This window comes from Dendropsophus ebraccatus, chromosome 1 (assembly GCF_027789765.1).
Source record: "Dendropsophus ebraccatus isolate aDenEbr1 chromosome 1, aDenEbr1.pat, whole genome shotgun sequence".
Classification (NCBI taxonomy): Eukaryota; Metazoa; Chordata; class Amphibia; order Anura; family Hylidae; genus Dendropsophus; species Dendropsophus ebraccatus.
In genome coordinates, this window is record NC_091454.1 from 162,370,954 (window position 1) to 162,384,681 (window position 13,728).

General features: G+C 42.8%; 1 protein-coding gene across 3 annotated transcripts in view; it reads right to left on the reverse strand.

Moving 5' to 3' along the window:
- The window catches only part of FBN1 (fibrillin 1), a 199,078-nt gene that overhangs the window by 80,839 nt on the left and 104,511 nt on the right, over positions 1 to 13,728 (reverse strand). For all 3 annotated transcript variants that reach the window (XM_069983105.1, XM_069983095.1, XM_069983085.1), the window contains exons 15-18: positions 12,155 to 12,277; positions 6,500 to 6,622; positions 2,280 to 2,432; positions 360 to 413 (exon numbers count right to left, since the gene is read on the reverse strand). In XM_069983105.1, coding sequence (XP_069839206.1) covers positions 360 to 413; positions 2,280 to 2,432; positions 6,500 to 6,622; positions 12,155 to 12,277 — 453 coding nt within the window. The remainder of the gene's footprint in view (positions 1 to 359; positions 414 to 2,279; positions 2,433 to 6,499; positions 6,623 to 12,154; positions 12,278 to 13,728) is intronic.

Sequence of the window (13,728 nt, forward strand, 5' to 3'; positions counted from 1 at the left end):
GGAGTAAAACATGATTTTAAAACTTTGGGCATCAGCTGTTTAAGCTCCCTATTAGCAATCTGCCCATATATTCAGCTCTGAGCATGATGTAGAGCTGATACATTCCATTGAAAAAGAGGAAACTTTACTTTGTTTCATATTTGGAAACACCTAAAGGTTGTTTCTTTAGGGCTGAGACATACTAACATTTATATACATGAAGCTTTTTTTCCCCCAAATGATTGATGAAACCAGATTTCCCGAGCATCTTGTGCTTCTCCAGGGAGGACACCTGCAGAACATAATCCTAGTTCTCTCCCATTCTGCTCTACATACTTTGGGTGCACTTACTAGTATTTCAGAACATTACTCATACATACCAGTTCCTACAGATGTCATTCCTGGGCCACTGCTGCATAATGCTTGATACTCATCTGAAAACACAGGAAATACCATTGCAGCCTGTTATTAAGAAAACCAACAGTATAGTCCAGAAACAAGATACTTATAAATAGCAGGAGTAAATGGGGATTGTAAAGAAGGACATGATTGCTTATATGGGTGTGGTCATACAGTTTTACAATGGGAATAAAGGAGCATTTACAATGTGGTATTGTGTAATATGTCATGAGACAGTAATAGTAAACTGGATAATGCTGAGCGTGAGGATCTGATCACTGATAGAGGCTTTGTCTTAATGGGGAAACATATAACATCATCATGTCTGGCACTGCTAGAAGATGAGATGATTATTTTTGCATGTAGGGAGTCTGGTAGGAAAATTATAGATTAGACCTGGTTGACACATCATAAGTTTTTTGCTTGGATTATGATGTGAAATCTTTGCTGAAAACTGTGTAAGTACCAGTAAGCTATTTTTTTACGGGGCCTTAAAGGGGTTGTCCAGTGAAAATCTTTTTCATTCAAATCAACTTCTATTTAAAAATCTCAAGTCTTCCCATACTTATCAGCTGCTGTATGTGCTGCAGGAAATGTTTCTTTTCAGTCTGACACAGTGCTCTCTGTTGACATCTCTGGCCGAGACAGGAACTGCCCACAGCAGCAACAGCAGCAAATGCCCATAGAAAATCTCATCTGCTCTGGAGAGTTCCTGTCTTGGACAGAAGTGGTAGCAGAGAGCACTGTGTCAGACTGAAAAGAATACACCACTTCATAGAGCAGCTGAGAAGTACAGGAAGACTTGAGATGTTCAAAAATAAGTAAATTACAAATCTATAAAACTTTCTGAAGCCAGTTGATTTTAAAGCGACTCTGTACCCACAATCTGACCCCCCCCCCCCCCCCCCAACCACTCAGATAGCTGCTTTTATTCCAAGATCTGTCCTGGGGTCCGTTTGGCAGGTGATGCAGTTATTGTCCTAAAAAGCAACTTTTAAACGTGCAGCCCTGTGCCAAACTGCCTAGAGTATCTGTGCCCTAACTTTGCACCACCCCTCCGTACCTCTTCCCCACCCTCTTCATCATTAGGAATGCCACTGGCAGGATTTTTCCTATTCCTCTGCAGTGAACACTACACAGGTGCCTTAACGATTCAGCCCATGTGCTGTGCTCACACAGCTGATGAATAGGAGAATACCTGCCTGGAGCATTCCTAATGATGAAATGGGCGGGGAGGAAGGATAGAAAGGGTGTGCCAGCCTAATGCACAGATACTCTAGGCCACGCCAATTTGACACAGGGCTGCAAGTTTAAAAGTTGTTTTTTTAGGACATCACCTGCCGAACGGACCCCAGGACAGATCTTGGATTAAAAAGAGCTATCTGAAGGTTCAAGTGGTTTGGGGGGGGTCAGATTGTGGGTACAGAGTCTTTTTAAAGACATTTTTTTTTGCTGGATAACCCCTTTGAAGGGGTATTCCCATTTGCGCTTGTTTTCCCCAATCCATTAGATAGGGAATAACAAGCTGATTGGTGGGTGTCTTACCACCAGGACCCCCACTGATTCTGAGAAATGGGATTTAATTGCCCCAAAATGAATGGTGGCTAACAGTGTCTGCACTCCATTCACTCTCTATGGGGCTCTGAACATTTCCTAGTTGTGAGGTAGAGGATAACAAGCTTTGATGAGAATACCCCTTAAGCAGTAGCAAATGTGGTTAAAATTAAATGTTGCTGCATGGAATATTAAAATTAAAAAGCCATTCTCATAATATTTAAAAACAAACCTTGTCCTCGTTTCTGAAATCCATGAAAGCAAACGCTTCACTCCAGTCACCCACTGCAGTTGTAATGTCAGCTTTTCCTTGTGTAACTTTGGATGCAAAAATCAGCCCCTCTTACCTGAGGTTTTTGAAGGACAAGGTCGGCATGGTTCACCAAACGCAAACTCCGTGTTGGCACAGCAGCACTCTGATTTGGTCACAGCACCCTGTAAGGGTCGAACGCACTGACCCCTCTTGTAACCACCATAACATGTGCTCCTCATGTGAGTGTCTGTAATACAATGTATGAATAGAAAGTTGATACTAGTCATGAATTCAGAAGACCTTACATTGCCTTTTCCAAGTCACGTAACCCTAATTTTTAGTGATTGCCAGATATGAGCTATGAGTGGCGGTAGTATGACATATTGTTTGCTGATATTAAGCAAATGTAATGAAATAACACAGTGCAGTATGTCCCGACTCTCAGGATTTAAACAAAGACCAGTGAAGGATGACTGGAGCAGATGGGATTTAAGAGGTTAATACTATGTGTGTTATTTTATCTTACTTTGTTACAGTTTCAATTCTTGAAAGACCCCTTTAAGGCAGACTGGAGTGTGCGCTTGGCATAAGTAACTAAAGCTAAAATGCAGTAGGAGCCCAAATTTTGTTTTTAGTTGATTCCTGTCCTGAAAGAATGAAGCCTATATTTGCTTTTAAATCCTGAAATAGCTCCAATATTGTTACTTTTGTTTACTAGATTACATTGCACTGTTTAATGTACTTAAACTCGTTTATTCCTTGAGTCCACTACTATGCTTCTCTCCATGACCTTGTATTGTTAGGCTATGATACAGTCTTAACCCACCCATGTAGAAAATAATGAGGTCACTATGTAGATATACCAAACAGTATATTCAGTATAGTATGTGTAGAGAAAGACAAAATCCTATATTTTATTATATTACCCTATGTAGACAAATGACATGCAAACATGTAACTAGTTAAGTGACACACAGTGAATATTCTACAGTATATAATGCACACCTAATACATGTTAACAGATGAAGATTTTTCTTTAGTTTCCAAGTTATTAGGTGTTCCTACAATAAGGCTATGTTCCCACACAGTATTTTTGCTCAGTATTTTGCAACTAAAAACAGGAGTAGATTGAAAACACAGGAAGGCTGTATGTTCACACACCATTGAAATTGAGGGGATGGCTACCATTTAATGGCAAATTCAGTTATTTTAAAACAATGGCTGTTGTTTTAACCCCTTAACCCCTTAAGGACATAGCCAATTTCGATTTTTGCATTTTAGTTTTTTCCTCCTTGTGCTTAAAAGGCCATAGCACTTGCATTTTTCCACCTAGAAACCCACATGACCCCTTATTTTTTGCGTCACTAATTGTACTTTGCAATGACAGGCTGAATTTTTGCATAAAGTACACTGCGAAACCAGAAAAAAATTCAAAGTGTGGTGAAATTGAAAAAAAAAAAGCATTTTGTTTATTTGGGGGAAATGTGTTTTTATGCCATTCGCCCTGGGGTAAAACTGACTTGTTATATATGTTCCTCAAGTCGTTACGATTAAAACGATATGTAACATGTATAACTTATATTGTATCTGATGGCCTGTAAAAAATTTAAACCATTGTCAACAAATATACGTCACTTAAAATCGCTCCATTCCCAGGCTTATAGCGCTTTTATCCTTTGGTCTATGGGGCTGTGTCAGGTGTAATTTTTTGTGCCATGATGTTTACTTTCTATCGGTACCTTGATTGCGCATATATGACTTTTTGATCACTTTTTATTACAATTTTTCTGGATTTTATGCGACCAAAAATGCGCAATTTTGCACTTTGGGATTTTTTGGCGCTGACGCCATTTACCGTGCGAGATCAGGAATGTGATTAATTAATAGTTCGGGCGATTACGCACGCGGCGATAGCAAACATGTTTGTTTATTTATTTATTTGTTTACTTTTATTTATAACCTGGGAAAAGGGGGGTGATTCAGACTTTTATTAGGGGAGGGGGCTTTTTACTATTAACAACACTTTTTTTTTTACTTTAACACTTATACTAGAAGCCCCCCTGGGGGACTTCTAGTATATATACTTTGATCTCTCATTGAGAGATCCATGAGATAGGCACTCGTTTACTTCCGGCTGCTGCAGCCGGAAGTAAACGAGTGCCGAGACGGGGACGGCGCCATCTTGGAGCGGTCCCCGGCCGGCTTCAGAAACGGAGATCGCTCCTCCGGGATAACATCCCGGGGGAGCGATCTCCGCCACTAGACACCAGGGAACAGCTGAATCCGGTAATCGGATGCAGCTGTCATGTTTGACAGCTGCATCTGATTACTGTATTAGCGGGCACGGCGATCGGACCGTGCCCGCTAATACCTACGGTCCCGGGCTGCAAGCGGCACCCAGGACCGCCGCGGTTCAGAGCGGGGTCGCCGCGCGGCCCCGCTCTGAACGTCCTTACCGGCATCAGGGCGTAAATATACGCCCGATGTCGTTAAGGGGTTAACGACCGCGGGCGTATATTTACACCCTGTGGTCGGTAAGGGAGTTCCGCCCACGGTCCTGGGTGCCGCATGTAGCCCGGGACCGCAGCTTTTAGGTAATGAGACCGCTAATCAGGTAATGAGATGCAGCTGTCAAAGTTAACAGCTGCATCAGATTACCTTCCGGAGTCGTTCCCTGGTGTCTATTGGGGTGGATCGCTCTTCTGGGAAGTTGTCCCGGAGGAGCGATCCACACATCCTACTCGGTCCAGGGTCTGCGCCGTAATGGCGCTGATCCCGGCTCGGCACTCGGTTGTTTCCGGCTGCAGCAGCCAGAAGCAATTGAGTGCCTATCTCATCCATCTATGCTGTATATCTATACAGCATAGATCGTAATGAGAGATCAGTGCACTTATACTAGAAGTCCCCCAGGGGGGCTTCTAGTATAAGTGTAAAAAAAAAAAAGAGTGTCATTAATAATAAAAAGCCCCCTCCCTTAATAAAAGTTTGAATCACCCCCCTTTTCCTATGTTATAAATAAAAATAAAGAAAGAAAGAAACATTTTTTGTATCGCCACGTGCGTAATCACCCGAACTATTAATTAATCACATTCCTGATCTTGCAGCGTAAACGGCGTAAGCGCAAAAAAAACAAAGTGCAAAATTGTGCATTTTCGGTCGCATCAAATCCAGAAAAATTGTAATAAAAAGCGATCAAAAAGTCGTATATGCGCAATCAAGGTACCGATAGAAAGTAAACATCATGGCGCAAAAAATGACACCTGAAACAGCCCCATAGACCAAAGGATAAAAGCGCTATAAGTCTGGGAATGGAGCGATTTTAAGGAACATATTTTTGTTTACAATGGTTTGAATTTTTTACAAGACATCAGATACAAGAAAAGTTATACATGTTACATATCCTTGTAATCATAACGACTCGAGGAACATATATAACAAGTTTTACCCCAGCGTAATAACAAATACCCCCCAAATAAACAAAATACGTTTTTGATTTTTTTTCAATTTCACCACACATTTAATTTTTTCCTGCTTTTGCAGTGTACTTTATGAATAAATTCAGCCTGTCATTGCAAAGTACAATTAGTGGCGCAAAAAAATAAGGGCTCATGTGGGTTTATAGGTGAAAAATTGCAAGTGCTATGGCCTTTTAAGCACAAGGAGGAAAAAATTAAAACGCAAAAAACTAAATTGGCCCGGTCCTTAAGGGGTTAAACTAACAGAAATTATCTACCATTAAATAGCGGCCCTCGCCTCAATTTCAACAGTGTGTGAACATAGCCTTTCTGTGTCTTCAATCTACTCCTGGTTTTGGTCGTAAAATACTGAGCAAAAATAATGCGTGGGAGCAAAGCAGAAGCTTCTTTATACAAACAGCTAAGCAGCGACAATACATAAAAGGGGTCCAATTGAAGTTCAGACCAAGAATTATCAAGAATCATGAATAATCCATGGGTCCATCTAAGCGTGTATAGAAGTTTTCATTGACAGAACATTGTTTGATCGCCACAGTCACCCATCTTCCATTACCAAAGCATATATCATTTTAAGCCAGTTCCAGCAACATAACAACTAGTAAAATGACCAGTGACATAGCCAACAATTACATATTTGGTATAGATGGAATAGAACATTCCCCATATAAATTTACCGGCAATAAATATACTGCATGGTTATGGAACCGTGTGAACATGGCCCAGCATCTTGCTGCATCCATGCCATAAATAAATAGTTTCTTAGTACTAGAAAGGCGAAACTAATAAAGAGTAAACTGAGTGTTTATTATGAAAGTAAAATAAAAAAGATATATCTTACCTACGCACACACGTCCATCGAGTCCAACTGCAAGACCGGGGAAACATTCGCACCTGAAGGAACCATCCGTGTTCACACAGTGTCCATTCATGCAAATGCCTGCTGTTTCACATTCATCGATATCTGAAATGATCAAGCCATAAAATGGTTGTGTGATATGCAACCCGGTTTCTTAATAATAATAATAATAATAATAATAATAATTCCTTTATAATGATGAAATCAGCACGGATTGGATAGACATGTATATCAGATCTATAAGTGAAATTGTACAATATATATTCAATTGCATTGTAATAAGTCTTTAAAGGGGTATTCCCCCCAAAATTATTTTTGCATTAATACGTTGCCCACCCGTAGCTTTCTATCTTTCCAATATAAAGTTATTACGGATTCTGCACAGTTTTGCTTTTATCTAGATGCATTCACCCCCACGGATTGCTTAGAATCATCAGCTCTCAGTCCAACCCGACACGCTCCCTGCTCCTGGCCCGCACCCTCCGAGACGGCATCACGTGTCCTCAGTCTCTTCAATGGGCTGGGTTAGCGCTTCTTACCCAGACCACTGAAGAGAGGGAGTACAGTGAGACGCCGACAGCTGCAGCTGATCTCTGTGTCTCTGACAGCAGCCCCCTCACTGTGTAACCTCATTCACCCAACCCCTCTAATCTCACCCCACTGTGTGCCTCCCCTCGCCCTGGAGCTCACCAGCAATATGTATCCCCCCACCTGGAGCGTACCCACAGTCTGTGCCCCCGAGCTTACCCGGTGGCCGCCCGCGTGCACCGCACCTCACCCGGCCCGCGGCGGTTCTTACAGTGCAGCCCCTTGGTCTCCCGGTGGCCGTGCCTGCACCATCCCCCCGCAGCTCACCCAGCACTGCAGCTCACCCGGCCCGCGGCGGTCCTTACAGTGCAGGCCCCTGGTCTCCCGGTGGCCGTGCCCACCCCTCATAGCTCACCCGGCGTCCGCCCGCGCCGCTTCTCTCAGTGCAGGCCGCCCCCCCCCCCCCCGGTGGCCGCCCGTACCGTTCCGAAGCGTGCCCACAGTCTGTTACCCCGCCCGGAAGCTCACCCGACGGCTGCACTGTGTATCTCCCCCCACACTGTTTGCACAACCCCTTCTATCATCCCTCACCCGATGGCAGCCCCAACAGTGTAACACCGCCCAACCAACATCCCCTCCCACACAAAGACACTCCATGCCCCCCCCAGCTGACCCGGTGGCCCCCCGCAGCCCCCTCACCCCTGGATGCCTACAATGCTCCTCTGCTGCATCCTCACCATCTCCACTCTGTTACTTCACCATTGCCATCTCCACTCTGCTACATCACCATCTCAGGTCTGCTACATCACCTTTGCCATCTCAGCTCTGCTACATCGCCGTCTCAGCTCTGCTACATGGCCGTCTCAGCTCTGCTACATGGCCGTCTCAGCTCTGCTACATCGCCCTTTCAGCTCTGCTCCACCGCCCTCTCAGCTCTGCTACATCGCCCTCTCAGCTCTGCTACATGGCCATCGCCCTCTCAGCTCTGCTACATGGCCATCGCCCTCTCAGCTTTGCTACATCACCTTTGCCATCTCAGCTCTGCTACATCGCCCTCTCAGCTCTGCTACATCGCCATCGCCCTCTCAGCTCTGCTACATCACCATCGCTCTCTCAGTTCTGCTACATCGCCATCGCTCTCTCAGCTCTGCTACATCGCCATTGCCCTCTCAGCTCTGCTACATCGCCATCGCTCTCTCAGCTCTGCTACATCGCCATCGCTCTCTCAGCTCTGCTACATCGCCATCGCTCTCTCAGCTCTGCTAAATCGCCATCTCCGCTCTGCTACATCGCCATCACTCTCAGCTCTGCTACATCGCCATCGCTCTCTCAGCTCTGCTACATCGCCCTCTCAGCTCTGCTACATCGCCATCATCAGGCAGAAGCATTGCATGATGGGAAATGTAGTTTCCTATCTTGAATATAGAACATCTTTTAGAAAAACTTGTAACTCAGGAACGGCAGCAGCTAGAAAAATGGGAGACGGCTCAAAATACTCAGGGTCACTTGGTAAGACCAGATAGGTTTGGGAGCATTTTATTTCTTTAGCTCTTGGGGGGAGTACCCCTTTAACTCCCCTGGATGCCCATTTCTGGAGCAGTTAAGCATCTCATAACTAAATGCTGATTTATTGTTCATAAAAGCTGCACACATGAAGCAGACATGCTGGTATGTGCGTCTTTCATCGTTTGCTAATGTGTTAAGCACACAACAATATCCTAAAACAAAGGCATCATAAAAAATGAGAAAAATTGTGATCTGGCCGTATTACTATGTAGGTTACTAATTGTTTTCATCTTTGCAGCGACAGTAAATCATTCCAAGCAGAGCAATAAATGACATATACAATGTTACTATGCAAACAAAACTAGACCACAACACTGGAGACGGCCGGCAATGAGCTACACTCCTGACCTAAAAAGGACAAAATGAATATGAAACACCTCTATTCCTTTCTCTTTTTTTCTCTGCCTTTCTCTGGCACTCCGAATGTGTCTTAATAATAGATTGTAATTCTGAAACATCACCAGACACTTATGAAGAACATTTAAAGCATGTTATGTATTAACATAAATGTAGTCATACTATGAGGTTGGGACTGCAATGCCAACTCCTGGGTGAACTCCCAAGTGCAGCATCACACTGACTACAATGTCTATGAAGCTTGCCATCTAGTCAGATAAACAAGTTACTTAGCCAAGGATTCAGATAATAAAACTTAAAGGGGTTGGCCACATTATAGTAAAGTTGCTCAGTGTACAGTATTAGTAACTGTACTCACTGTATATACTCATAGAGCTAATATCAGATTCCCCTCCTCCAGGCTGTGCAGCCCTACTCTGTGGTGAGTTTGTGCATAAGCCTTCTTATGGACAGACTCACCACAGAGTAGGGCAGCACAGTCTGATTGTTTAAAGGGAATCTGTCAGCTCTACATCATGCTTGGAGTTTTTTCAAAGAGGCAGTGCTGAGCTGCATGCCTCCTCCTTCATCCACTGCTTCCTTCAGTCACAGGGGCAGGAAAGGTTGGGGAGGCATGTATCCTGCAGACAAGTACCACCTTTTTGACCTTTGAACTCTAACATGTTCTAGATATGACAGTTTTTCTTTAAGCCACATTAACAAGACTGACTAGGCACTTTTAAGGTGGGTTCACACATACCAGAATCACAGTGGATTTCATGCTGTGAGTTCCGCAGCAAAATTGTCTGTGATTCCTGGTACTTTTAGTTTATGGGTTTACATACTCAAAGTGTATTTTTCATTTCGCTGGAAGTATGTAAACCTTGTCTCCCTTAACCCACCGCTGACCTGTGAATACTTTACCCGTCCATGCTCCGGCCTGCTTCTGTGACTCCCAGCTCCCTGGTGTTCCGCTCAGCCAATCAATCTCCTGTCCCACCGCAGCTACTGATTGGCTAAGCCGGAAGCCACAGAAGCAGGCCAGATTGTGGACCAGTAAAGTATTCACCAGGCCGCGGCGGGTTAAGGAGGATGGCACTTTTCCAACTGATAACTGACAGGACCGGGAATCGCAGCTGATTTCACTGTGGAACTCGCATTGTGAAATCTGCTGCGATTCGGATACGTGTGAACCCACCCTCATGACACATAACTATTAGATACTTTTGGCTATGTTCACGCACAGGAAAATAATACCAAAGTATGGCCATAATTTTGAGATAAACATTTACTACATCTTCAATATAATAATGCAACATACTCATTATATACAACCCTCTTTTATAAAATACAGTAAATTTTTAGCAAATACTGTGTGTGAACGTAGCCATAGGGGTGGACACAAAAAAAAGCAAGAGAAAAAAAAAACAACAGATCAACCACAATTAATTTACACTCATATTAGTGCTGTTTTTAAAACCAAATTCCCAGAGGACTGAAAGCCACAAAGTCACATACGCGTTGGCTAAGATATTCAGATCGTCCATCATACTGTACATGACATGCAGAACAGCGGACCTGGGAAAGCTAGGAGGACTTGCAATGTGCCATCTCTGCTATGAAGAATCTGAGAGGTTCCCCAGAGCATCTGTTGTGGTAGACTAGAGCTTAGTTAATACAAGATGTTGGGGCTAGGCTTAAAATAACCCTGTCTTGTATGCATAGAAGAGAAAGTGAGCTTAAAATAGAAGAGAATGACACAAATCAGTGGAAGAACAACTAATATGAACATTTAGGCAGTCTGGTTTCACATAAGTCTTGAAGAGGGTTCAAGTGTGAATTCACATTCACAAAAGATTTGTGGCTGAAATTTCTGCAATTTTCTTATTTACCAACTTAAAAATATCACACAACAAGGCAATGAAATATGAACTAAAATATATAACTTTATTTATTCATAGTCAGTAAAAACGAACGAAAGCCAATAACAATAAAGTCCACTTTGTTTTTAATAACTATGAATTAATAAAGAGTTTTAATGTAGTTAATATTTAACTGTCTTGTACTATACTTATATATGTGGATTCCCATCTCAACTAACATACCTATACCTGTAGGACTCGTCAAGTTAAATACATTTGCATATACATTTATTTAGCAAACTTGTCTTCTTCTCCTGACATCCCCTCTTTTTCCCTGCTATTGTTTACAGCTCGTTGTCTAGGTTACCTACTACCACTCTGCCCTAAAAGCAGTGGTCCGACTGAAGTCAAAAGTCTCAGGACATTTTTTTTATAGAAACTTCAGGGACATATCAGGAGAAAGACCACTTCTGACCGGACCATGCATAGTTACATTCAAGACAATAAAGATCCCTAAACCTAGCAAAGAGGTTTGTGCCTCTGTTATGAAGCCATCTGCAACTTCCTGATAACTAAGGGGCAGCTTTTTGACAGGAAAAATGGGTGTCAATCACTGATAGGGACCACCCATTGGATTCTTATTCATAGAAGGGGCAGGGATTTAAGTATAAAAGTTATAGGTTTTACTGAATCTTTTCCATCAGTCTGCCCAGCTCTCCTGCTCTATTACCTGCTGCTGGTAGGCCAGCCGCATACTCAATGTGACAGGTTCCTCTTAAGTTAATAACTACTCACAGTTCAGGTCAGAGGAGCCTGTGTAACTGGAAACCAGTTAACAAATTTAAAGTGAATGTACCATCAGGTACATTCACTTTAAGTATTACCCATGTATAGAATGGCACCGTCACAGGGAAGCCAATATCACGGTCCTTTTTTTGAACTGCGGCCCGTTTCCCGTGTACGGCGCCATTCTATTAATGGGTACCAGGGCGGGGTGAATGAATGGAGCTGTGTCATAGAGGGTCGGGGTTTCCTCCCACTAGGAGGGGGCTGGTCCGCCTCCAGTGCTTCACTCTTAGCCCGATACCCGTGAATAGAACGACGCCGTACACGGGAACCGGGCCACGGTTCAAAAAAAGGACTGCAGCACCAGCTTCCCAGCGCCGGTGCCATTCTATACATGTGTAATACTTAAAGTGAATGTACCTGATGATACATTCGCTTTGACATCTTCATGCTTTATCAAGAAGTGACAATATAGGATCAATTTTTTTTTTATGCACATGCTGGAAAAGAAGTGTTTTTTCTTAAATATTATCTAAGTAAATTAAGTGATAATACATACCCGTGCAAAAACGTCCATTAGGTGCAAGCTGAAAGCCAGGTTTGCAGATACATTTAAAACTTCCATCCTCATTAATGCACATTCCATTTAAGCACATGTTCTTCACACTACATTCATCCATATCTGCAAAAAAAAATAAATATATATATACATTTCTTCATAAGTAACCTGCCAAAATGCAACCATGCTTCAGCTCCTCTATCATAGTATACTGAAAGATGGGCTCACGTTTAGGAGCCTAACTGAAGCATGTACAGGATTTTTTAAAACTTTGGTGATATTTATATTTTACAATTTATGGCTGGGTTCACACTACGTATATTTGAGGCTGTGTAGCAACCAAAACCAGGAGTGGATTGAAAACACAGAAAGGATCTGTTCACACAATGTTGAAACTGAGTGGATGGCCGCCATATAACAGTAAATAACGGCCATTATTTCAATATAACAGCCGTTGTTTTAAAATAACAGCAAATATTTGCCATTAAATGGCGGCCATCCACTCAATTTCAACATTATGTAAACAGAGCCTTTCTGTGTTTTCAATCCACTCCTGGTTTTGGTTGCTATACAGCCTCAAACATACAGCCTCAAATATACGTAGTGTGAACCCAGCCTAAGCTGGGTTCACACTACGTATATTTCAGTCAGTATATTTCAGTCAGTATTGCAACCAAAACCAGGAGTGGATTAAAAACACAGAAAAGATCTGTTCACACAATGTTGAAATTGAGTGGATGGCCGCCATATAACAGTAAATAACGGCCATTATTTCAATATAACAGCTGTTGTTCTAAAATAACAGCAAATATTTGCCATTAAATGGCGGCCATCCACTCAATTTCAACATTGTGTGAACAGATCCTTTCTGTGTTTTTAATCCACTCCTGGTTTTGGTTGCAATACTGACTGAAATATACTGACTGAAATATACATATACTGACTGAAATATACGTAGTGTGAACATAGCAATCAATTGTAACATTTGGTGATATTTATAATTTACATATGTCAAAGAGGCTGTGCTGAGCTGCAGAATGCATGACACCTCCCTCCCCCACCCTTCTGTGCTTCACTTCCAGCACTGAGCAATTATGCTGGGTAGGAGGGGTGGGGGAGGGAGGAGGCATTCATGTTGCATCTCAGTGCAGCCTCTATACTGTACCTCAAGCATAGAAGGAAAACAAGATTTTATAACTATGCATGTCTGCAGCAGCTCTGCGAATCATACAGAGTTGGTAGCCTCCTATTCTGCATTTGTCACCTGCCAGCAACATTTACTGTTCCTTAAAGGTAATGCTGTTTTTCAAAGCACAGAGTAAGGATCAGATCCTCTCACTTAGAATTGAGATAATTTACAGTATAAACGCTTTGTTAGCTTGGCAATCTGCTTATCAGCCTACTGCTTTTAAAGTCCATGCCGCTCCGTGCCAATCCACTCTTGGTGGCTGGAAAAGCTGGATCCAGTCCTGGAAAACTTCTGCCAAGACTTGATCCACCTTTTCCTGAGGCGGAGCAGCACTGACTTCAAGGCAGAGGGCTGACGAGTGGATTACTTAGCTAACAAAGTGATT